The sequence below is a fragment of the Conger conger genome, chromosome 14 (genome assembly GCF_963514075.1).
Source record: "Conger conger chromosome 14, fConCon1.1, whole genome shotgun sequence".
In the NCBI taxonomy this organism is placed as follows: Eukaryota; Metazoa; Chordata; class Actinopteri; order Anguilliformes; family Congridae; genus Conger; species Conger conger.
Window position 1 is genome coordinate 26,315,941 of NC_083773.1, and position 22,865 is coordinate 26,338,805.

At 42.6% G+C, this 22,865-nt stretch overlaps 2 protein-coding genes across 2 annotated transcripts; one reads left to right on the top strand and one right to left on the bottom strand.

Moving 5' to 3' along the window:
* Positions 1-683: 683 nt before the first annotated feature.
* On the top strand, positions 684-10,104 carry LOC133109972 (CD63 antigen-like). Its single transcript, XM_061219768.1, has 8 exons — positions 684-831; positions 3,390-3,475; positions 7,477-7,665; positions 8,100-8,174; positions 8,270-8,368; positions 8,874-9,017; positions 9,275-9,358; positions 9,549-10,104. The coding sequence occupies exons 2-8, from the start codon at positions 3,410-3,412 to the stop codon at positions 9,612-9,614; spliced, it is 723 nt and encodes a 240-aa protein (XP_061075752.1). The 5' UTR covers positions 684-831; positions 3,390-3,409; the 3' UTR covers positions 9,615-10,104.
* A 243-nt stretch (positions 10,105-10,347) lies between these two features.
* On the bottom strand, positions 10,348-16,290 carry zgc:113184 (uncharacterized protein LOC553745 homolog). Its single transcript, XM_061219769.1, has 4 exons — positions 16,058-16,290; positions 12,292-12,413; positions 11,563-11,951; positions 10,348-11,115 (listed from the first exon to the last, which is right to left on the bottom strand). The coding sequence occupies exons 2-4, from the start codon at positions 12,401-12,403 to the stop codon at positions 10,942-10,944; spliced, it is 675 nt and encodes a 224-aa protein (XP_061075753.1). The 5' UTR covers positions 12,404-12,413; positions 16,058-16,290; the 3' UTR covers positions 10,348-10,941.
* Between the last annotated feature and the right edge of the window lie 6,575 nt (positions 16,291-22,865).

Consider the following 22,865-nt stretch of genomic DNA (forward strand, 5'->3'; position numbering starts at 1 on the left):
GGAATATGGAGCACTTATTCTTCATGGCATTCATAGCTATTTCTGATATGGTATGGTGTCAATCATTCCTAGTAGACATTAAACGTGTATAATTACAAACAAATAATAGTTTGTGACAAATTGTGAAGTGTAACTGTGGTACTGAAAACAATCATTCGCGGGGTTACCACAGAACCCTTGGTGTTGGGAACCCCAATGTCCTTATCCTGTGCCCCCAAACTTCAGCCAAATAAAGTCAATGGGTGTCAAAACCACAAAATTAGACTGGAATTGAACTGTAGCCGCCCAATATTTTACAACGGATTGTCTGAATACTAAATCCTGATTGCTGCACTTCCACGTGAATCGTAGTAATGTGAATGGCAGTAATGTGAATGGCAATATTACCACAGTGCCTTACAATTACCAGACCAGGTTTTTGGAGACAGAAATTCACTGATATGTTAGATGTCATTAATGTAAAAACCGTTCTTGAAAACCATGGCCAGTGCTTCGGATCTGATTTAGCTCATTTAAACATTTGTAGCTACATAGGTTACATCAATTTAAAAATAACTCATTTTAAAAAACCTTGGAATATTACGTACGACTATTCTGTAAAGTACTTCCGAAAATAATATGTTTTGTACATAGACTACGTTGCCAGATATAAAATATTTGGACGCTTAGATAGTTTAGCAGTGGGAGGGACTTCCCGCACACAAATGACGTAAGTTAGAGGGTTAAGAGAGTTTTAATCACTGCGCATTTCACGGAGTTCTTATATCAAGGACGTGAAATTAACTTAGTCCACAAAACGGACCATCTGTATTGGGAAATCTTAAAATAAAGGTAAGTTGTTTCAATTGTTTTCATACGAATATAACAAATGGCACGACAGTTCCCTAAAACGGCAATTGAACCAGGCAAGCTAACACACTTAGAAGGCTAATGATTGTATACGTGTGACGCAAGTTAACTTGCTTGGTACGAACGTTCACTGAATATAAGATGCGTATCGGGTTTTTTGAACTCTTCTTATATGCGAGTTGTTTTGAGAATGATTTACATAAGTAGTTTTCTGATCTGGTGTATCACACACTTTTCCCCTAAAATCAAGGCGACTGCTAAAACTCCTTGTTCAAACAGGTTGCTACATGCTAATCACTAAGAATACAAGGACGTGAATTATGTTGTTCTCCTCTTTTTCCGCACTGCCCAAGTTTTAAAATGTTTAGTGGCCTATGGTTTGAAATGATCATTTGCTAGCTAATTAAGCGTGGAAGCATGTATAGGGTACAAGTACGCCGGCGTGTATAGTTTCAATCCCCCCACCCCTCTCGAAAGTTTGGGACACTCCTGGGGAAGTTGTGATGTGTGTACAAAAAAAAAATAGTTTCACCTCGTGATCCTGCTTATATAGCCTAATCAAAGGTCCAACATAAGGAATATGTGGGCAAGCCTGTCGTTTGTCAGCATTCCATCGGTTTTAAACGTCGTATCAAATTGCAAAAACTATACTGGTAGTGGCACCGTCATGCAACCGACGTTGTTTGTTGTTGTACTGCCACAGTTGCATTCAAGAGACAGTATTAAATACATTCAACCTACCATTTCATAAGTCTTGATTGATAACCTGAGGGGATAACAGCAGGATTACCGAGTTAGCTAGATAACTGCAGTGTGTCTATGCATATGCGTGTATGTGCACTGAAGCAGGTAACCGCACAATCACAATGCCATAACCGATAACATGCTGATCACATAGTCTATTCCCATATAAGATCACTTGATAAATGGATTTTAATGCTGAATAATGAAGAGAAATGCAAATACTGTACATTTTTCAGACTGCGAACATTGTCAGAACATAGGCTACTTTACAAATGACAATGTTTTGCAACATGTGTAGGCCCTTGGCACAGGCCCTTGGCTTTATTGTCTGTCTTACAATGATCAATGACTGAATAGCTGGGAGGTGTTTATATTTAACCAGCACTTAGAAGTGCTTTCTGGCTGTAGAGTACTTCAATCCATCACCTTGTATGTTTATGAAATCTTGTAAATCTTCAGCATAGTAATAATCTGCTCTTTGTACATTAGTCTGTTGTATCCACATACAGTCCCCTCCAAAGTATCGGAACAGCAATTCCTTTGTTTTTACAATCCACTAAATACATTTGGAGTTGAGATAAAAAGATGAACACCACACAAGAGTTCAGAATTTCAGCATTTATGCCTAGATGTTTTAAACTACTTGGAACATAGACCATCAGACCACCCAATTTTTAGGTGAGCAAAAGTATTTCTCCCTAATGAAGTCCTTTATTGTGTCGGCAGTGTGTTTTGGGTCATTGTCTTGCTGCATGATGAAGTTCCTTCCAATTAGTTTGGACGCATTTCTCAGCAAGTTGGCAGACAGAATGTTTTTGTATACTTCTGAATTCATCCTGCTGCTACCATCATGACTTACTTCATCAATAAAGATTAGTGAGCCCACTCCGGAAGCAGTTATGTAAGCCCAAACCATGACACTTCCTCCAACGTGCTTCACAGATGAGCTTGCATGTTTTGGATAATGAGTAGATCTCTCTTTCTCCACACTTTGGCCTTTCCATCACTTTGGTAGAGGTTAATCTTGGTCTTATCATGCTTAAAACTTTGTTCCAGAACTGGCTGATCACTACAAGTTGTAATTTCATCTTCCGATTTTTACTACTGAAGAGTGGTTTGCATCTTGTGGTATAGCCTGTATATTGCTGCTCTAAGTCTTCTTCAAACATTTAATTTAGATGCCTTCACTCCTGCCCTGTGGAGATTGTTTGTGACATCACTGACTGAGGTTTTGAGGATGTTCTTCACAGCTCTGACAATGTTTCCGTCATCAACTGCTGTTGTTTTCCTTGGTCGACCTGTTCAATGTCTGTTGCTCAGTATGCCAGTGGTTTCTTTCTTTTTCAGGACATTCCAAGTTGTTGTACAAGCTATCCTCAATGCTTGTGCATTGGCTTGAATTCCCCTCTTTCCCCTGATCGATTTCCCCTCTTTTCTAAGCTTCAAAATGGCTTGCTTTTCTCTCAGACAATTCTCTGGTCATCATGTTGGTTTCTCAGCGAAAGGAAGCCAGCTAACCTAGCACAGGGCCTTTTTTCCTTTTTTATTATTTTGAAACTGTAAAAAATTTAAATAAAGTAATCTTGCTTTAAAATTTGAAGAAATGTCATGTTTAACATACCATTTAGAGGTCAAGTTCGCTTCAGTTCACTTAGATATTAATTGTAAAAGGCTTTTTGACCATGGGTGCCCAAATATTTGCACACTACTGGAGACTGTGGGTTCTATCTGCAGTACGACTTTATACACAGGTGAAGTCTAATTTAAATTTTTTTCCCCCTTCTGATATCACCCAGGGGCTTGATCAGGATTCAAAATGGCAGTTGAAGGAGGGGCCAAGTGCATTAAGTACCTACTTTTCTTTTTCAACTTCCTCTTCTGGGTAAGTCAATCATTTATTTCAAAGAGATATTAAAGAACCAACTCTGCCCAACTCACACACACACACACACACACACACATACACACACACACACACACACACTTCTGTGATTTTTTTGCTTAGCGATAGGGATCCTGGCTGAAACAATGGGGAAGTGAACCTCAGGAGCTATTTGTCCTACATTTTACAGATTGTTTGTGACATCACTGACTGAGGTTTTGAGGATGTTCTTCACAGCTCTGATAATGTTTCTGTCATCAACTGCTGTTGTTTTCCTTGGTCGACCTGTTCAATGTCTGTTGCTCAGTATGCCAGAAGTGGGGAATAAGAAGAGTAATCTGCATGGGTCAACTCCCCCTAGCAGGGTAGATGGGCACATTCAAATCTTAGTCCATTCCATTGCAAGTATCCAGTTTGGTTGGTTGTGTGTGTGTGTGTGTGTGTGTGTGTGTGTGTGTGTGTGTGTGTGTGTGTGTGTGTGTGTGTGTGTGTGTGTGTGTGTGTGTGTGTGTGTGTGTGTGTGTGTGTGTGTGTGTGTGTGTGTGTGTGTGTGTGTGTGTGTGTGTGGACCTGGTGTTTATGGGATACTGACACACAGAAACATACTGCTTTACATTTACATTTTTACATTACATTACATTTACATTACATTTACGCTTTTAATCCAAAGCGACTTACAAGTGCATAGGTTCTACCATAAGTCAAAGCATCACATCCAGAACTAGGAAAATACACAGAATGCTGTTCTAAACAGTTGTCATCATAAGTGCAATTTTTTTTGTTTTTTGTTTTTTTTTGTTTTTTTGGCAGGGGGGTTAGACAAGGATAGGGATAACAGAAAGGAGGGGCGGGGGAAATCAGGAGGGAGGACTAAGGTAGAGTTTGAAAAGGTGGGTTTTGAGTCTGTGTTGAAATAGGGGGAGGGATTCTGCTGTCCTGACAGTGGTAGGCAAGTCATTCCACCACTGAGGAACCAGAACGGAAAACAGGCGTGAACGTGCAGCTCGACCGCCAGGTGCACGTAGAGAGGGAACCATAAGGCGACCAGAGCTGGCAGACCGGAGTGGTCTAGCTGGGGAGTAAGGAGTGATTAAGGATTGTATGTAAGGTGGGGCAGTCCCCTTAGCAGCCTGAAATGCCAACACTAGGGCCTTGAAACGGATGCGTGCGGCAATAGGAAGCCAGTGGAGACCAATGAGAAGCGGGGTGACATGAGCCGACCTGGGCTGACTGGTGATCAGGCGGGCTGCTTTACTACACTGGCCACATCTGTGGTTACCCTTCTCACTTCCCCTATGCTTTTTGTCTGCTTCCATAAAAGCTCAGTTTATGTAAGGGTCATTACGTGAATACAAACTCTCATTTTTTAAGTGCAGACAGGAACTGTGAAATATGACTGTTGGAGAAATGCTAGTTTGCAGTCTGCTATTAAAGCGATAGAACTAGTTCTTACTGAATGGAATAACTATACATGTGCACAGTTCACCGATCACTTTTCTAAATGGGCACTGGGAAATGCAGTTCTGTTTAGAAGCTAGCTGACATTGATAATGGTATTCAAATGTGTACTGACAGTGAAATGTAGCCTGTGTGCCTGAATGCCACATTCCCTTCATGTATACTATTGCCAGTTCCGCATCTGAACTGAAGGTCTGGTGCAATGAATGTAGTTTAGTGAAGTGACTCATGTCTTGATGGTGACAAGCCTGGGCACAGTTTGTCTCCACCATGTGACCTGCATGGATTTTAACTTGTATTTTAATGATTATCCTCCAGGAGTCCCCATAGCTACTCCCAACAGCGAACCAAGTAACTAATTGTACAATTGAGTTTCAAGTGGAGACATTTATAAAAGCAATTAGTTGATCTAATATGGGGCGAGTCAGGAAGGAAAATGAACATGAGTGGAAGATTAAAAGTGCTGCAAAAAGCATGTCTTTGAGTCTGTGGTCCTCACTGCTGGTTATGGAGGGCTGCAGGGTCTGCTGGCTTTCGTTGCTACTTTGAACTTGAATAGTACAGCAATTGATCAGTTAAAGCAGTTAATTACACTGGTAACTTGGGTCACCTGGTTTCTTGGGTCTGAATCGGTCGCTGATCAACAAAACAAAAACCAGCGGACTCTGTGGCTCTCCAGGAGCTTCAGGATTTAGTATTACTGCCGTAAAAAGAAACGCACCCATATAAAGGAGGGGTGTCCAGTCTTCTCTGAAAAAGGGCCGACTTTGCTGCAGGTTTTTGATTCTACTAAAGTCTTGATTGAAGACTTCATTATTAGAATTTTTTCAAGATTTTATTTTATTTTTAATTTGAATGAAGTTAAATATATAACTGCTATCTATTTTAATGTGAAAATTTGATCACTGCTTCTAACCAAAAAAATCATAGCACAACATTTAAAAATACTGTAGCATGTCCATGGTGGTAAGTAATCAAACTGAATTTAACATGTGAGTGTTGCTTGTAAACATCGCTGTCAGTCATCATCTGTTTTTAATTAGCGGCAATTACTTTATCAACTTAGATTATTGAGGTTGCGCACATGGGGTAATTGTTTGAGAAGGGGCTTGACAAAGAGGATATTGTGACCTCTGGCTGGCAGAGGACTGAAGTACTATGTGACAAAACAAGGGAAGACAAACTGTTGTCCCTACACATGACACATGACATGAAGTCCTCCAGCCATGTCTGAGCTGTGCCGATGGCATGTACGGTCACCTCTGTGGTTCAGAGTTTGCTAACCCCAGCTACAGGGCATTGGTAGAAAAGAACCAACGAGACATTTATTTTTCTTGTGTGTGGCTGATGCAACATATCTGGGGTTTGGATCTGTTATCTGTGCGTCATTGGCCTTCAAACTGCCTAAAACCCAAAATTACAGCTTTTTGGAAGTTCCCCCTTCCTGGCTTTGGAGGTATGAGAGGAGGAGGCCTCATTCGTATTCTCCAAGGCATGTTTGGAATGTTGGGGGGGTTGGGGAGGAAAAATAATTTTGTTTGCGAACCTTCTCTGTCACATTTTCCTTTTAAATAAAACTCATTGCTAATGAACTCTGAGGTAGACCTTTTGTAAAGGTATCAGATCGTGTTAATTTCTAGTTCCACTGCTGTTTACGCTGCTGTATACCCTGCTGAATACATCTTATTGACAGTCATTGGCAAAAAGTATGACCATCTTCATAACTCTGCTCTGCTATAAACAAAAAAGAAAATGTTCTATTTTATTTTTCTTTATAACACAGAAGAATACACTTGGATTATTATAACCAGATGAATTAAAACACTTTGCATTGAAACAAAATCATTTTACCCCATTGCATCTAGGGGATTCAAAGCACTTCTCTATTATAACCCAAAAAAACAACACTACACTGTCAAAACCCAAACTATTGAAGAATAAAAACACGTCAATCTGTTACAATTCTGAAAACCCAAAATGCACTAAGCCAGGTTTCCTACTTGTGTCAGGACATGGTTGATTACGGTTTATATGCTGTTACTTCATTACCTTGTACCACGAGACATGACACATTTAATGACCTGTACTTTCCTGCACTGGGCTCTCAAGGTGATGCTGTAAATGTACCAGGTAAGCTCACTGAGCAACAACCTTAGGCTGAGAGGAGTCACTGTTCAATCTGAACAAAGGTTATTGTTTAGCACCAGTAATAGAAACCTGAAACTGCCACATAGGTTGTGTATGTGTGTGTTTGTGTGGGCGTGCATGTGCGCACAAAATGCAGAAATGGGTTATTGACATTTATTTTCCTTGGGGTGGTTTACCTGTACCACACACACACTCCAAACTCTTGCTTAAATGGGTAATTCAATGACTAGCATACATAGCTATACATTTCTGTTGCCTGTGTACAGTATTACGTTTATTCCTGATAGCTATTCTGACCCTAAAGGTACTCATTACTGCCTGCATGTTGGTGTTATTTTATTATATATAGTATAGTATAGTAAATTATTGTGCTGTTAATGTCTCCATCACTGCAGATATGTGGCCTGGCTCTCATTGTGCTGGGGGTCCTGGCTCAGATGGCCCTGAATAACACTCTTGTGATTAACCACGCGTCCGGTTCAGCCGTACCCCTAATCCTCATCGCGGTGGGTGTGATCATCTTCTTCATCGCCTTCTTTGGGTGCTGTGGGGCCTGGAAGGAGAACCACTGCATGGTCACCACGGTAACTGCACAATTGCGCACAATGCACACGTTTCATTTCCAGTCTTTTCCCTCATTTTTCATTATAATACAAAAGGCAGTAGTTTTTTGTTTTTGAACCCCTCCGTGCCCCAGAATAAGAACTGTGCCTTAACTGTATGAGCCCTCCAGCAGCCCCCCTTTCCATCTTCTTATGTGCATTTTTTAATGTAGAAAAAATGCAGGTGTTTGGTGACCCAGTTTGATCACCTTTGTACCTCCATAAATGATCATAAATGTAATCCGGACTCAGTATGTCATGTTGCTTATGACCTGGAGTATATTCTATATAAGCTGAGGTTTCAAAGTGTAGTTAGAATTTTCTTATAGGTACCACATGCTTACCAATACACCATCCCAGCTCGTTCTGTCTTGCTTTCACCACTGTTTAATAATTGTTCTCTTCTTTGTCCTAAGTTCTCTGTCCTCCTCTGTTTCATCGTCATGATTGAGATTGGAGCTGCCATTGCTGGTTATATCTATAGGGGCCAAGTGAGTTCTGAATATTACTGAATATCCTCTTTAGTAATGTGTACGCCATGTTGTTGGTGAGTTTTGACTGTACTTTTCTTTCTCTTTCCTTCCAGCTAAATGATATTGTAGATTCCAGCTTCAAAGATATGGTTAAGAAGTACAACAGTAGCTCTGAGGATATCAAGAAAGCTGTGGACAACATGCAGATGGAAGTAAGTATGAAATATGGTACCAGACTGGCTCATTATATACCCCTTTCCCACTGTAGAGCTGAACCAGACTGGCCCTTTACAACTTTGGACCTAGAATCATTCTAGTATCCGGCATGACAATTATTTCCTGATAAGGTTGACCGAAAGGCTAACCGAAAAGCCAAGCCTCATTCCAGCGTTATGAGTAAGGAGTAAAGAATAAGAATAAGAATCTGTGTGCAAGTTTCAGTTATTTTGACAATTTCCTCTGTTTCTGCATCTCATTCATATTTTTGTGTATTAAAACTTTCTCTTAGGTGGCCGGTCATATATCATAGAAGACTTGTGTCTTCTCTAACCGATGTACCTCCACTTGAATGTTTGATACCAATCTAAAGAATTTGATGCCTTCTCTGCCTGTTTACAGTAACACGGTCTTGCTTTTTTAAATGTATTTTTTTACTCTTACCATTACGCCTGGCTCTCTGATGTCCACTTTTCTGGCTTCCTGATTTTCTCTCTGCAGCTGCATTGCTGTGGGGTGAATTCATCTGCTGACTGGGCAGACTTCATGCCTGATCAGAAGTCTGTTCCCGAGTCCTGCTGTAAGAAACAGACTCAGGGCTGTGGAAATGGAGCCATGCAAGACGCGGACAAAGTGTACCAAAAGGTGAGGCTCACTCACCCTACAACATTCACCAAGTGCGCATGATTACAGTGGGAGCTTGCAAAGAGCAGAGACTGAGGCCATGGTGACTGAGGTTGACTTTGGCTGTGTAGGGAAGCTACAACAGTAACTGAGACTGACTTTGGCTGTGTAGGGAAGCTACAACTGTAACTGAGACTGACTTTGGCTGTGTAGGGAAGCTACAACTGTAACTGAGACTGAATTTAGCTGATTTTGTCACTGTTGTGTTTGTGTCGCAGGGATGCCTCCTGACTGTCAAAGAACTGTTGAAGAACAATGTGAAGCTGGTCATAGTAGCAGCTGTGGTGATCGCTTTCTTGCAGGTACGTGTATACTTTAGGGTCACCAACCTGTTAAAGCCAACTTCTCACTTAAGATGCCTTTACTGCATGCTGTCGGATTAGCCTTTTGTGGTTTGGCTAGCCTTTTAGCAACGCCTTTACAGAACAGTGCTGTTTGTATCGCACAGGCATGTGCAGTACAAGGTGCAGTAACGTGGATTCTCCATTTTAGGTCACAGGGATCGTGTTTGCCTGCCTGCTGATGAAGAGCATTCGCAGTGGCTATGAGGTCATGTGACCAGGCAGCACCATCCAGTGACACACAACACTCTTATTTTGTTTTAATTTTGTTTTTAAATAATGCCTTTTGAGTTTTTCTTGTTTCCTTTGTTGTACCATAAAACATAACAATGTAAGAACAAACAGTTTGTATTTGGAAAGCGAAGGAGTAATGTGTAGTTTTTTCATTAATCCAGTTGGTGAATAGCTGAGTAGGGAAATGGGTCTAGGCCAAAATTCTCTCTTTTATTCTCTTCAGACTAGTCTCCTGTGTGTTAAATTGAACGCTGTGATTCTTAATTGTTTCTCAGGTCCCTCGGGTGCCTGGTACTGTTGGAATAACCATGTTGCAGTAAATGTTTCAGTTTAAAACATCAAGTCACATTATGAGCAGAGATCTTTTCACACTGCTGTCCTAACAGAAACCACCCTCACTGTATAAGAAATGTTATGCACATAATCCCTGTTCTTAAGCTTTCTGTACAAGTAAATAAAACCATCAAACGTGAGTTTCATTCAACCTATTCGGAATTAGAAATTGGGTAGGAGTGGCTGCAGCATATTTTCACAGAACTGTTTACTGGTGGTTTTTAAAGCATTTTAAATCATTTAGTTTCTTGAATCAGGAAGGATGGATGGATGGTGTCACTTTTTTTTAAACCAGAATATTACCATAGACGTTTTCTCAAAAATGGAATGGCAGGAGGTTGTATCTGTAGACCCTTGTTGTAAGGTCAGACACACATATGCACTGCATTCCACACTTTTATATGTACAGGTAGGCAAAAACACAGTACAGATCCATCCCTGCCTCTTCTCAGCAAGTACTAAAACTGGAAGAAATTTAAGAAAGATATTTCATATTTTGATACAAGATATGGGAAATTAATAATCCAATACATTTCAAAAACCATTTGGCAGAAAAGGATGACAGGTCTACAAGTTAATAACAGTACTTCTAGAGGAGTTAGTTCTGATGTACAAATTCACCAATAATGGTGTTTGCCATATTAGTAATGACAAATTATTTTCAGATTAATGACTAAATTAATTTCACATTGTCAGGAACTGTGCCTCTTATTCTTGCATTGTCCATTACATTCACAATGTCACGTTCACACCTGTTTATAATTTAACAAAACACTTTATTAAATATTGTCACAAATAAAGTAATTCCTCACAAAATATACAGTTGTTTATATTAGAGTATGCTAATTAAGCTTGATGACACCACTATGCTTCATTAGGAATAATCATATGCGTGTGATAGAGGTATGATAGATATAAAGCTTGGCCTGTGTGTTCCAGTCTCTGGGGTGGTCGCTGTAGTCCTGCGGAGGCTCTTTTCAGATGTGGGTGGTGAGGTGTCGCAGGAACTCCCCCCGCGTGGTGGTGCTCCCCGGAAAGACGGCGTGGCAGAACTCGCACACCTGGGACTGCAGCGCCACCTCTGACATCATCAGCCCCCCGCCCTGGCTCACCATCTCACTGTCCAGGAAAGAGCTGAACATCCACAGGGGCTGAGCGGGTGGGGATGTCAGTCAGGCGGGGTGGAGGTGGAGAAGGGAGGCGGACATACATGACGGCAGTGGGGAGATCCAAAAACATTGGGGTTGTGAAAGGAGGGAGAGCAAAAAGAGGGAAAGAAAGAATTACAATGGGAAATTGAGAAAATGTGAATGAGGCGAATGGAATGTCATTGCTCCTTCAAACATCAGTTCAAAGCCATGTCAGTTACAGACGTGGCAGATGGGGAGAGGTGGATGCGCTGATGTTTTCTTGGTCAAATGATTGACCAACAAACTTCTATTTCTACTCCTAGAAGGAATATTTTACGGGCTGGAATGTTAACAATGGCGGACCTCACTCACATCTCCGGGCCAGGAGCAAGTAAAAGGAAAAAAACAATAAGGCACTGGAATGAGCCCACTGCATTCAAATTTAGCATTTAAATTAATGTGTGTTACCTTTCTTCTTCTTGCCGTGCCATCGGGAGCATCAAAATCGTTTATCCCTCCCACTGCTTTGTAGAACACCTCCCTCAACTGCTGCTCTGGCCGCAGTGTGCCCCTCTCGCCATCAGGGGGTGTCGGCTCTCCGTTCAAACCCGGAGGAGCCAGGGGACCCAAGGTGGCCAGTCTGTGGGTCTGTGTTCCCCTGCCTTCCAACTGCAGCCTGTCCATTACTCCCGCAATGGGATCAGCAGAGGTGCTGGCTTCAGTCTGACCAGCAGAGGGCAGCAATCTTGCCATGGCCTGAGCACAGCTTTCTGAGGTGGGGCCCCCTTTATCCTGCACACGCAGGACAGGGACAGCCACTGGGGCCCTGAGGCCTGCATTAGGAGAAGGGGCCGCTGCTGGAGATCGATAAGAACATAAGAGACAGGACAGCCACAAACAGGGACAAAATATATATTTTTATCATTAATGAATCAGCATTTTGTTTAGCTGCTTGTAGAATGACTCCTGTCTAGAAAACTGAAGAGAAACCCCTGACATGGGCAACCACAGGTAAGATTGGATCGAATTTGCAGATATCTTTATTTTTTTAATTGCAGGTGTAAATAAGATACATTCTATGCATTTGCATACTATTTATTGAGATCCAGAGACTGCATATGCTAGGTAGTGAAGATCATGATGATGACCCCCCCCCCCCAGATAAGGACAGATTGGTTTCACAAAGCAGGAAATGACCTTTCTGTTTGGCCAGTGCCTCTGTGAGGTGGTGGAGAAGGGAAGCCTGTTTCAAACAGAGCGATTGAAGGTGCAGGAACTCCCGGTACAGGTCCTTGTACGCCTGCTCCATTGCGCTTGGGCTGTGAAGCACACACACACAAACTTCATATAAAACACTCACTTTCATACTTCAGAGCCAAGATCCACAACCATACAAGCCACACGAATACGATCAACCACACAACACCTTACTGTAAAACCTGCCCCTTAAGAGAAGTAGCACAACATTTGCTGATTCATAGGGGAAATATCTCATTTAGTTCCAGTTTAAAAATGTTTTGTTATTTGCTTTAAAAGAGACTGGCAAAATAGGTGTGGTATTTTATAAACACAATGAAGCAATGCATTATGGAATTGCTTGTACAATGACTCCAAAGGTGACCATTATTGGTACCCAGGAGTCTAGTTTTCAGTGTCCTTAAATGTCCTAATATTTGCATTTGCCCACCCTAGAGAACTACATCTTCTAAAACTGAGACATTTTAGGAGAGTCCGCAATCATATTTCTCCATTAAACAAAGTGCTCAATCTTTTTAAATGCAAGTAACAAAAAAGTAAGCACTTCTGAAACAGGAACCAAATGAGAGACATCTTTTCTTTCCATGCTTTGTGTTTTCACTTGTACTGCATTTCCCCCCAAGCAGACCTTCCTTTAATGCCTTTTTCGGTCTGTACAGAAAGGTTTGTTTGTTTTATTTCAAGGATACCACTGATGGAAACATTGGGACTGGAAATGTTGCACTTATAATTCTATTTTATATATTGATTGCATTTTTGTGCAAAATGTATCCGGCCAGACGGCTTCCAAGTTCAGAGTCTGAGACGCATGCAGCAGTTTTCATGACTGCATTCTCATGGTCTCACATAAAACAAAACAAAAAGTTACAGTGAAACTACTGCTTTCCCCTGCAATGCAAAACCAGTAAAACAGGAAGTGATGTAAAAGAAGGAAGTAGGGCCATGTGGCCTTTCAAAATGCCATTTCATACAATAATGCTCTTGGTTGCTGTAGCTTGGCAGCAAAAGGCAGTTCATTTCTCTTTAGCTATTTAGGTTGTTTTAATACATTTGCATTTTAAATATAAGGGGTGAGAACACATCCCCACCATGTGTACATAAGTAATTATAAAGACAAAAGAAGAAAGGCTGCTATATTCAAAAACAGACCTGAGCAGAAGTAAAAAGCCCTGGTGTAAACAGCTGTAGCAGGTAGAAACACGCACAGAAGGGCATTCTGTACCTCTTCTCAAAAGTTGTATAAAAGCTTTCGAGAGCATTTCCTCACTGACAACCAAGTACAGCCTCAAACATAGTAACAAATATGAATGTAACCCTCAGCAAAGGACTTCATTAAAAAACAGACTGAAATGCATCCTTAACCAGCTCCATTTCCCAGCACCCTCATAAACACCTGTAACTGTGCTGGTTAACTAGAGAAATAATTTGGTGGGGGAACTATTCTAGTATTCTATTTGGTTAGACAGAGCTGTGATCCACCCCAACCATTATTCATCAAAGGCATTTAATGTATCATCTATTAATCTAGCTGTCAATCATTGTCAATTAGTGTATGTATATGTATGAATAACACTGCCATCCTCCACCACAATCACAGACATAGATTTAACTAAATAACAGTGTTCGGATAGTTCAGGAATTGTAGGACTGGAATCGTGGATGTTGCCATTTTAAAATGTTTTCCTAGTGATAGGTAGACTGGGGACAGAGAGCCCCCTCTCCCACTATGGTGTATTTATGAGCCTGAAGTGCTCCACCTCTCGTTATGTCAGATTAGTCTCTGTGAAGTAATCCAGGAATGGATTCTATCTTCTTTATGTCATCTTTTACTAGCTGGACTGAAGTGCATTTGGTGTTATTTCTTAGCATGCTCCTGGATAACTGCCACATTTAATGCAGGCAAATCTGCCCACTGGCACCAAACACAAAATAGAAATGACCCTCAGTTTCCTCTTTCACCTCCATAATAGCCTCAGCCCACCTGCATTTGAGGACGGCTAACCTCACTGCTTTCATAATCATCCAGCCGACAAGCATTCAACTGTCAAGTTAGAAACTGACTGTGAAGTATTATCAAGCATTCAACTGTTCAAGAAACAGACTTTTCAGTGAATTTAAAGAATGAAAGTGACAGACATCAGAACTCTAAATAAAGATGTCATCCGCACAGATTTTCTGCCTTTGTAAAATAAATACATTAATATAGCTTTTGGTACCAAGTTTTGATTCTAGGCTTTTGATTGCATTTGGAGTCTGTTACTGGTGTTGCTGTTAATCTATGTCACTGACTACTGCCTGCAGAATGTTCACAAACAGACTACACGACAATATGCAAAACACCAGTTAGCAGCAAAAATTAGATGACCAGGTTACAGTTTGCCAGGAAGGGTCTAAAAGGGTCTTGTGGACAAATGAGAAAAAGATTCAGTTGTGTCAGAGTGATTTGCCACAGCAAAGTGTGAAGGTCAAAAGGAACTGCCCAACATGCAAAGCACACATGCTCATGTGAAAGATGGTGGGGGGTGTTGGTATGGTTTAGGCATGCATCGCTGCCACAATGCTCACGGTCAACCCAGCCATACATCCTAGCAAGACAGTGATCCAAACCGTACCACTAAAGGAACAAAGGAAAATTATCATTGTCAGTCACCTGATCTGAATCCAACTGAACATGTGTTTTATATGCTGTAGAGAAAACCTAAGACAAGTAGCCCCCAAAGTTATCCTGCTGACTTTTTGGATTGATTGCTGAGTGTTTTAATTTATTGTAGAACAAAAACAAACAGGTTTGCTGAATCAGTATGATCAACCCCCTCTCTCCCCACTCTCCCTGCACACCAGTGCAGTTGTTCCTCATTCTATACTTAGTTTGAAATACTGATATTTAATAGGCAACTTTTAAGTAAAAAATATCATAATAATTATGGAAATGTATTTATTAATTCTATTTATTGTGGTATGGTGGTTACACAGTTTTTATTATTTGAAGATTGTATTTAATGTTGCTGAACTAAGGATCATCTCATGCACATATCTCCTGGTGCATTAATCCTGGGACAAATAGAAAGTCATGAAGCATGAATAGTCCAGATAAATGCTAGATATAAACGGTAATACTATTATAAGGGCTGGTCTGTTGTGTTGTCCCACCACAGTAAATAATGGTTTTTTTTTTTGGTTTTTTTACAGTAGGCTACCCTGTATGGTAAGGTTTGACTGCTGGCTAGGAGGTTCATCTACCCTTTATCTGATAAATGACAGTGTTGGTTTATGAGTAATTTGGTATCATGTTCAAGTAGCGATGAAAACATTTTAGGGTGCTAATTTGATAGTTACTCTTAATGAAGTTTTCAAATCGCCCTGCCAATCACACCCGAGAAGGGGGTTGCTACATACTCAATATGTGTCATTCCACAAACTGAAAGTATCGCCATAGTTTTTCTGCATGACAAAATAACATGACAATCCAAAGTCTAAAGTCATCATTACTATAATAGGCAATTATAAATAAAATGTGTTACGAAGACATTTCATTTTCAGGACGGTCCATTTAAACTTAGTCGCAATTACGTGAACTTAGTGCAATTTATATGCGTGCAGCCAGACAGAAACAAAGGACTACTTTTTAAACTAGTTTACGTTTAATTAAGTAACTTATGGCTGATATGTAAACAACTCAAATCAAGTTCAACAACGCTGTACTTACGAGACGCAATACAGTGAGCTCGGGCGATTCGCGCGTTGAATTCTCTTATTGAAGGTTTAACTGTGCCAGTTTGTCAGATACATATTCTTTCATTTTCCAAAAAAATAACTAAACAAAAAAACATTTTAGTAGGGTGAAATTCTGATGGCGTTGAATGAAAGTGGGTGACATCGACTTTGTCATAGTCGGATGAAGAAAAAGCTGAGAAACAGGAACTTCAAGTTGTGTCCACATATTCCATCACAACCGGGTCACAGACAGAAGGAGAATTAGGAAAACCGCACGTAGGTTACGTAGTCCTACTGTAGGCGACGCCAGTTGAGTTTTGCGTGATAAATGTAACCATATTTCCAGATTCGATTTTGCGTTTTCTTGATGATGAAATTCATTGCCGGTGGAGTTCATAATCAAAATCGAAATCACAATGGTAATTAACAATACGTGTCCCTTGTGTAAAATCCTGCTAAGACCCGCTTGAAATACCAGCTACCAGCTGTTTCAAAACGTAGCTTGAGCTGGTCAAACCATGTTGAGTATGGAGCTGATCTAACTGGTCAACCAGCTACCAACTGTTTCAAAACCATTTTTTTCAGCAGGGGTAGTTAATACAGGTTACATTTCAGATGCACTCACTTTGGGATTTTAGTTTCTTACTGTTTAAAGTAGACAAAATATATGAGCTGTCAAATATGGATTTACTGTTGGTAAATATAATCCATATATTCCTATATTAACATACATAAAATACCAATAGCCCATTAATGCATAATGCATTAATGCATTTGTAATGTGCATGAGCATTTGTTCATTTAAACCTTTTTAGATTTTTTATCTTTGAAATGCTTGAAATTGGATACCTGTTTTAAGGGGTATCAAATTGATTTTCTGAACACAGTTCGCCTTGAACGGAGAGACTGTCAGATAGTAGTAGGTATGTTCATCAGTCGAGTACTGTGAGAGCTAGAGGTGGGGCATCTTCCTTCGAAATGTGTTTAGGTAGGAATTCCAGGCTCCTTAACCAGGCCCAGTGGCTAAGATACAGGACTGGGAAGGTTGGTAGATCAAGTCCCAGTGTTGCCATGATAAGATCTGCACCACTGTTGGGTCCTTGAGTTAGACCCTTAACCCCTCATTGCTTCAGGGAGGATTGTCTCCTGCTAATCAAATCAACTGTAAGTCGCTTTGGATAAAAGCAACAGCTGAATAACATGTAATGTAATGGCCAGTCTTACTCTGTAGCCTTGGTACAGACAGACTGTGGCCACATATACAGACATATACTGACCTATGGACCCAGATTTGTGACTGGCCTAACCCATCTAATTAATAGCAGGCTTTGTCTGAAATAGTTTATGCCCCACAAACAAACTGCAATTTAAATTTTCATTGTAACCAGGTGTGTGGTATTGTTGCGGACCGTCCACTAGACGCGGTAAAGTGTAATTTTATCATTGCTAATTTGAACAATCTAAGGTTAGGGCTTGAGCCAGTCTGTTTGTTGTATTGCTGTTGTATTTCTGTTAATCGCTCAAAGTGGTTGCATACCTGTAGAGTGATTGAACGTTAGTTTTGAAATTGCTGAGTTTGTCAGGAGTTTGTCAGGAGATTAGCGCTAATTTGATACTGCTTGTGAGCGATTTGTAGGTGCTTTAAATAGGCGTCTTTGGAGCGACGCTGGCGTCCCAGTTTGTTATGTTGTTATGTTTCACCCCATCCCAGTGTGCTCTCTCCCCCGAAGACACCCCCTGCGACGTGGGCCTCCACGGTGTCGGAACCCCTCCAACCTCAGCTACCCCCCGCTGACCCCCTGTAAGGACTTTGCTGTCACAGGGGGACTATGGAACTGCCAGTCTGCCACTCGGAAGGCTGACTTCATCCCTGCATATGCCTCCCTCCAGTCCCTACAATTCCTTGCCCTAACTGAGACCTGGATCACACCTGACAACACCGCCACTCCCGCTGCCCTCTCATCCTCCTTCTCCTTCTCACACACTCCCCGGCCTTCCGGCCGTGGCGGTGGTACTGGTCTTTTAATTTCCCCCTCGTGGAAATTCTCTGTTCTCCCCCTCTCTGACCTGTCCATATCCACTTTTGAATTCCATTCTGTTGCAGTATCCTACCCTACTGAAAGTGGGTGACATCGACTTTGTCATAGTCGGATGAAGAAAAAGCTGAGAAACAGGAACTTCAAGTTGTGTCCACATATTCCATCACAACCGGGTCACAGACAGAAGGAGAATTAGGAAAACCGCACGTAGGTTACATAGTCCTACTGTAGGCGACGCCAGTTGAGTTTTGCGTGATAAATGTAACCATATTTCCAGATTCGATTTTGCGTTTTCTTGATGAAATTCATTGCCGGTGGAGTTCATAATCAAAATCGAAATCACAATGGTAATTAACAATACGTGTCCCTTGTGTAAAATCCTGCTAAGACCCGCTTGAAATACCAGCTACCAGCTGTTTCAAAACGTAGCTTGAGCTGGTCAAACCATGTTGAGTATGGAGCTGATCTAACTGGTCAACCAGCTACCAACTGTTTCAAAACCATTTTTTTCAGCAGGGGTAGTTAATACAGGTTACATTTCAGATGCACTCACTTTGGGATTTTAGTTTCTTACTGTTTAAAGTAGACAAAATATATGAGCTGTCAAATATGGATTTACTGTTGGTAAATATAATCCATATATATAAATTGCTGAGTTTGTCAGGAGTTTGTCAGGAGATTAGCGCTAATTTGATACTGCTTGTGAGCGATTTGTAGGTGCTTTAAATAGGCGTCTTCGGAGCGACGCTGGCGTCCCAGTTTGTTATGTTGTTATGTTTCACCCCATCCCAGTGTGCTCTCTCCCCCGAAGACACCCCCTGCGACGTGGGCCTCCACGGCGTCGGAACCCCTCCAACCTCAGCTACCCCCCGCTGACCCCCTGTAAGGACTTTGCTGTCACAGGGGGACTATGGAACTGCCAGTCTGCCACTCGGAAGGCTGACTTCATCCCTGCATATGCCTCCCTCCAGTCCCTACAATTCCTTGCCCTAACTGAGACCTGGATCACACCTGACAACACCGCCACTCCCGCTGCCCTCTCATCCTCCTTCTCCTTCTCACACACTCCCCGGCCTTCCGGCCGTGGCGGTGGTACTGGTCTTTTAATTTCCCCCTCGTGGAAATTCTCTGTTCTCCCCCTCTCTGACCTGTCCATATCCACTTTTGAATTCCATTCTGTTGCAGTATCCTACCCTACTAACTTTTTTATTACAGTTATCTATCACCCTCCAGGGCCCCTGGGAAGCTTCCTTGATGAGCTAGACACCCTTCTCAGCTCCTTCCCTGAGGATGGCACCCCGCTGATTCTCCTTGGAGACTTCAACATCCACCTTGAAGCCTCCCAGGCTGCTGCCTTCCTACCGCTACTCCACTCCTTCGGCCTCTCCCTGCAACACTCTCCTCCAACCCACAAGGCAGGCAATGTCCTAGACCTTGTCTTTGTGAGGAACTGCTCATGCTCTGATTTCACGGTTACCCCTCTGCATACATCTGATCACCACTTCATCTCATTCTCCCTCCTTCTTCCTCCCCATCCTCCTCCCCCTCCTACCCTTCCTCAGCCCGCCGTAACCTCCGCTCCCTCTCACCCTCTTCGTTTGCCACCACTGTCACCGCCTCACTCCCCCCTCTCAAATCCTTCTCCAAACTCCCCGCTGACTCTGCATCTGCCACCCTCCTTTCATCTCTCTCCTCCGCCTTTGACTCCCTCTGTCCCCCTGTCTCAAAGCCGCCTCGCACACCCCCCCCCCCCCCCCCCGTCCCCTTGGATATCTGACACCCTCCGTACCCCCAGGGCCAGCCTCCACGCAGCGGAGAGGAAGTGGAGGAAATCCAGAGACGCTTCAGACCTCACGACTTACCAGTCTCTCCTGGCGGCATTCTCTTCCGCTGTCACTGCCGCCAAAGCAAAATACTATCAAACACAAATTCAGAACTCCGCTTCTAACCCCCGGAAATTTTTGTCTATTTTCTCCTCTCTCCTCAACGTACCGCCTCCTCCTCCTCAGTCCTCCTTTGCTGCTGATGACTTTGCTGATTTCTTCAATGAGAAGGTCACTGTCATCGGCAGATCCTTTACAACCGCCCCCCTCACTGTGCCCTTCCCCCCTTCTAGGCCCATCCCTTCGTTTTCCACTTTCTCCCTCCTTACAGACTCTGATGTTTCTCAACTCCTGCTCTCCCACCGCCCTACAACCTGTGCCCTATCTCCTCTTCTCTTCTCCAAACTATCACACCTGACATTCTCCCATTTGTCACCTCCCTTGTCAACTCCTCCCTGTCTTCCAGCTGTTTTCCGGCATCCTCCAAGAGGGCCCACATCACTCCGCTGCTAAAAAAGCCTACTCTGGATCCCTCCATCATCCAGAACTACCACCCGGTATCTCTTCTTCCTTTCCTTTCTAAAACGAGCCGCTTCTACTCAACTTTCTTCTTTCTTTTCTAACAACAACCTGCTAGACCCCCATCAGTCTGGCTTCAGATCGGGCCACTCGACAGAGACTGCGCTCCTCTCCGTCAGTGAGTCACTCCATGCCGCACGAGCAGCCTCCCTCTCCTCTGTCCTCATTCTTCTAGATCTCTCTGCTGCCTTCGACACTGTGGATCACTCCATCCTCCTGTCTGCCCTGTCAGCAATGGGCATCTGGCACAGCCCTGGACTGGATTGAGTCCTACCTCTCTGTTCGCTCCTTCCAGGTTGCCTGGGCTGGTTCGGTATCGACACCTCGGCCCCTCGCCACAGGAGTTCCCCAGGGCTCAGTCCTAGGCCCGCTTCTTTTTTCTCTTTACACTCGCTCCCTTGGCCCTGTGATCACTGCACATGGGCTATCCTACCACTGCTACGCGGACGATACCCAACTCTTCGTCTCGTTCCCGCCATCTGATACGCAGGTTTCAGCCCGTATCTCTGCCACCAACCACCAGCTAAAGCTCAACCCAGGCAAGACTGAAATGATACTCATCCCTGCTTATACCTCTCCTCATTTCCCTCGGGGATACCACACTCACGCCATCACCCAATGCAAGAAACCTCGGCGTGGTGATGGACAGCAGACTGTCCCTTTCCGATAACATTGCGGCAGTGACCCGGCCTTGCAGGTTCTTCCTATACAACATACGGAGAATCCGCCCCTTTCTCACCCCCTACTCGACCCAGCTCCTGGTCCAAGCGATGGTTCTATCCCGCCTGGACTACTGCAATTCCCTCTTGGCTGGCCTCCCAGCATCCGCCATCAGACCCCTCCAACTTATCCAGAATGCAGCAGCTCGTCTGGTCTTCAACCTTCCCAAATACTCACACGTCACCCCCCTGCTTACTTCCCTCCACTGGCTGCCTGTCATGGCTCGCATCAAATAAAAAACATTGGTGCTAGCCTTCCAAGCAGTTAAGGGGTCTTCCCCAGGTTATCTACAAACAATCATCAGACCCTACACCCCTGCCAGACCTCTTCGTTCAGCCTCCACAGGCCGCTTGGCACCTCCCCCTCTCCGAACCTCCACCTCAAGCTCACGACTACTGTCTGTTCTGGCTCCACGGTGGTGGAATGAACTCCCCGTTGAGGTCAGAACTGAAGAATCTCTCCCCACCTTCAAGCGCAAGCTGAAGACACACCTCTTCAAGCAGCACCTCTCCCCATCCCTCCCTACTTCCCTGTGAACTTTAATTGTTGTCTCTGTGACTTGCTTTGTGTATCGGTATTTTTAGTTAGCTAGGTAAGCAGTGTTTGGATAGTGAACTTTAGTCACTTTTGCTCTGTTTGTTTCTTTGTTCAAAAAATATATATATATTGGCCCTCGTCCTTATCTTTGTTGTGCAGGTAGCAGTTGAAATTGTACTTCCCTCTAGGGTCTTTCAGCGAACTTATCCCCGGTTATGGGTATGCACTTTGTTGTACGTCGCTCTGGATAAGAGCGTCTGCCAAATGCCAATAATGTAATGTAATGTAATGTAATGTAAATGAATAAATCATCAATACCTTGCAACACATCACAACATATTAGCAAATATATAAATGATCACCATTTGAAAATACTGCTGTATTTTTATTACACTCACTGCTGTGAAATGTACCATCACTGTATTTTCCTAAACATGCACATATTTACAAAACAGTATACTGCAATTTACCGTAAGGGACTATCTTTTACACTATGTGTTTTGATCAGCAAATACTCTTCCCTCTATTCTCACCTAGGTTGGCAGTAGAATTTTTAATGAACAAATAATTATTAATACAATAGGCATAGTAAACATCCATTAGCCAGTATGGCTGTCATTTCTCATTGGAGTCTACTGAACAGGGTTTCTATGTGGACTCTGAGAAGATCACAGATCTTAACAGGAAATTAACTGAAATCAAAGTAATGGTGTGATGAGGAGAGATAGCATTAATGCAGATGACCCCAGCACTTAATGTGTGGGGCTGATTAATGTAATTAATGTATTAATTAAATGTTGAACATCCACAGAAATATCCATATGACCTCAACCTGCCTCACCTGATCAATAGTCTAGGACTTAATGTCTAGACTACTGCTTAAATCATGTTTTATGGGGGCAGAAACACATAACCGCTTTTACTGGAAATGAACTAATCTCAATACTGTAGATCAGAAGTGGGCAAGGAAGGTCATATCAAGTCCTGGATTTCATGCCAATTTCTGTATTAATTAGCCCTGACATTCTGACATTCTGACCATCTGACATTTTAGCTACATTTCATGAAGAGCACATGAATGGCAGGTGAAGACTGTTCTTCT

What these genes read in the sequence shown, in the direction of transcription:
- LOC133109972 (XM_061219768.1), top strand. Translation starts at nt 3,410, where the DNA reads ATGGCAGTTGAAGGAGGGGCCAAGTGCATTAAGTACCTACTTTTCTTT. An exon ending in TTTTCAACTTCCTCTTCTGG is followed by an intron (nt 3,476 to 7,476) that starts GTAAGTCAATCA and finishes CCATCACTGCAG; the next exon opens with ATATGTGGCCTGGCTCTCAT. An exon ending in CGGACAAAGTGTACCAAAAG is followed by an intron (nt 9,018 to 9,274) that starts GTGAGGCTCACT and finishes TTTGTGTCGCAG; the next exon opens with GGATGCCTCCTGACTGTCAA.
- zgc:113184 (XM_061219769.1), bottom strand. Translation starts at nt 12,403, where the DNA reads ATGGAGCAGGCGTACAAGGACCTGTACCGGGAGTTCCTGCACCTTCAA. An exon ending in GGCACTGGCCAAACAGAAAG is followed by an intron (nt 11,952 to 12,291) that starts GTCATTTCCTGC and finishes ATCGATCTCCAG; the next exon opens with CAGCGGCCCCTTCTCCTAAT. An exon ending in GCACGGCAAGAAGAAGAAAG is followed by an intron (nt 11,116 to 11,562) that starts GTAACACACATT and finishes CCACCCGCTCAG; the next exon opens with CCCCTGTGGATGTTCAGCTC.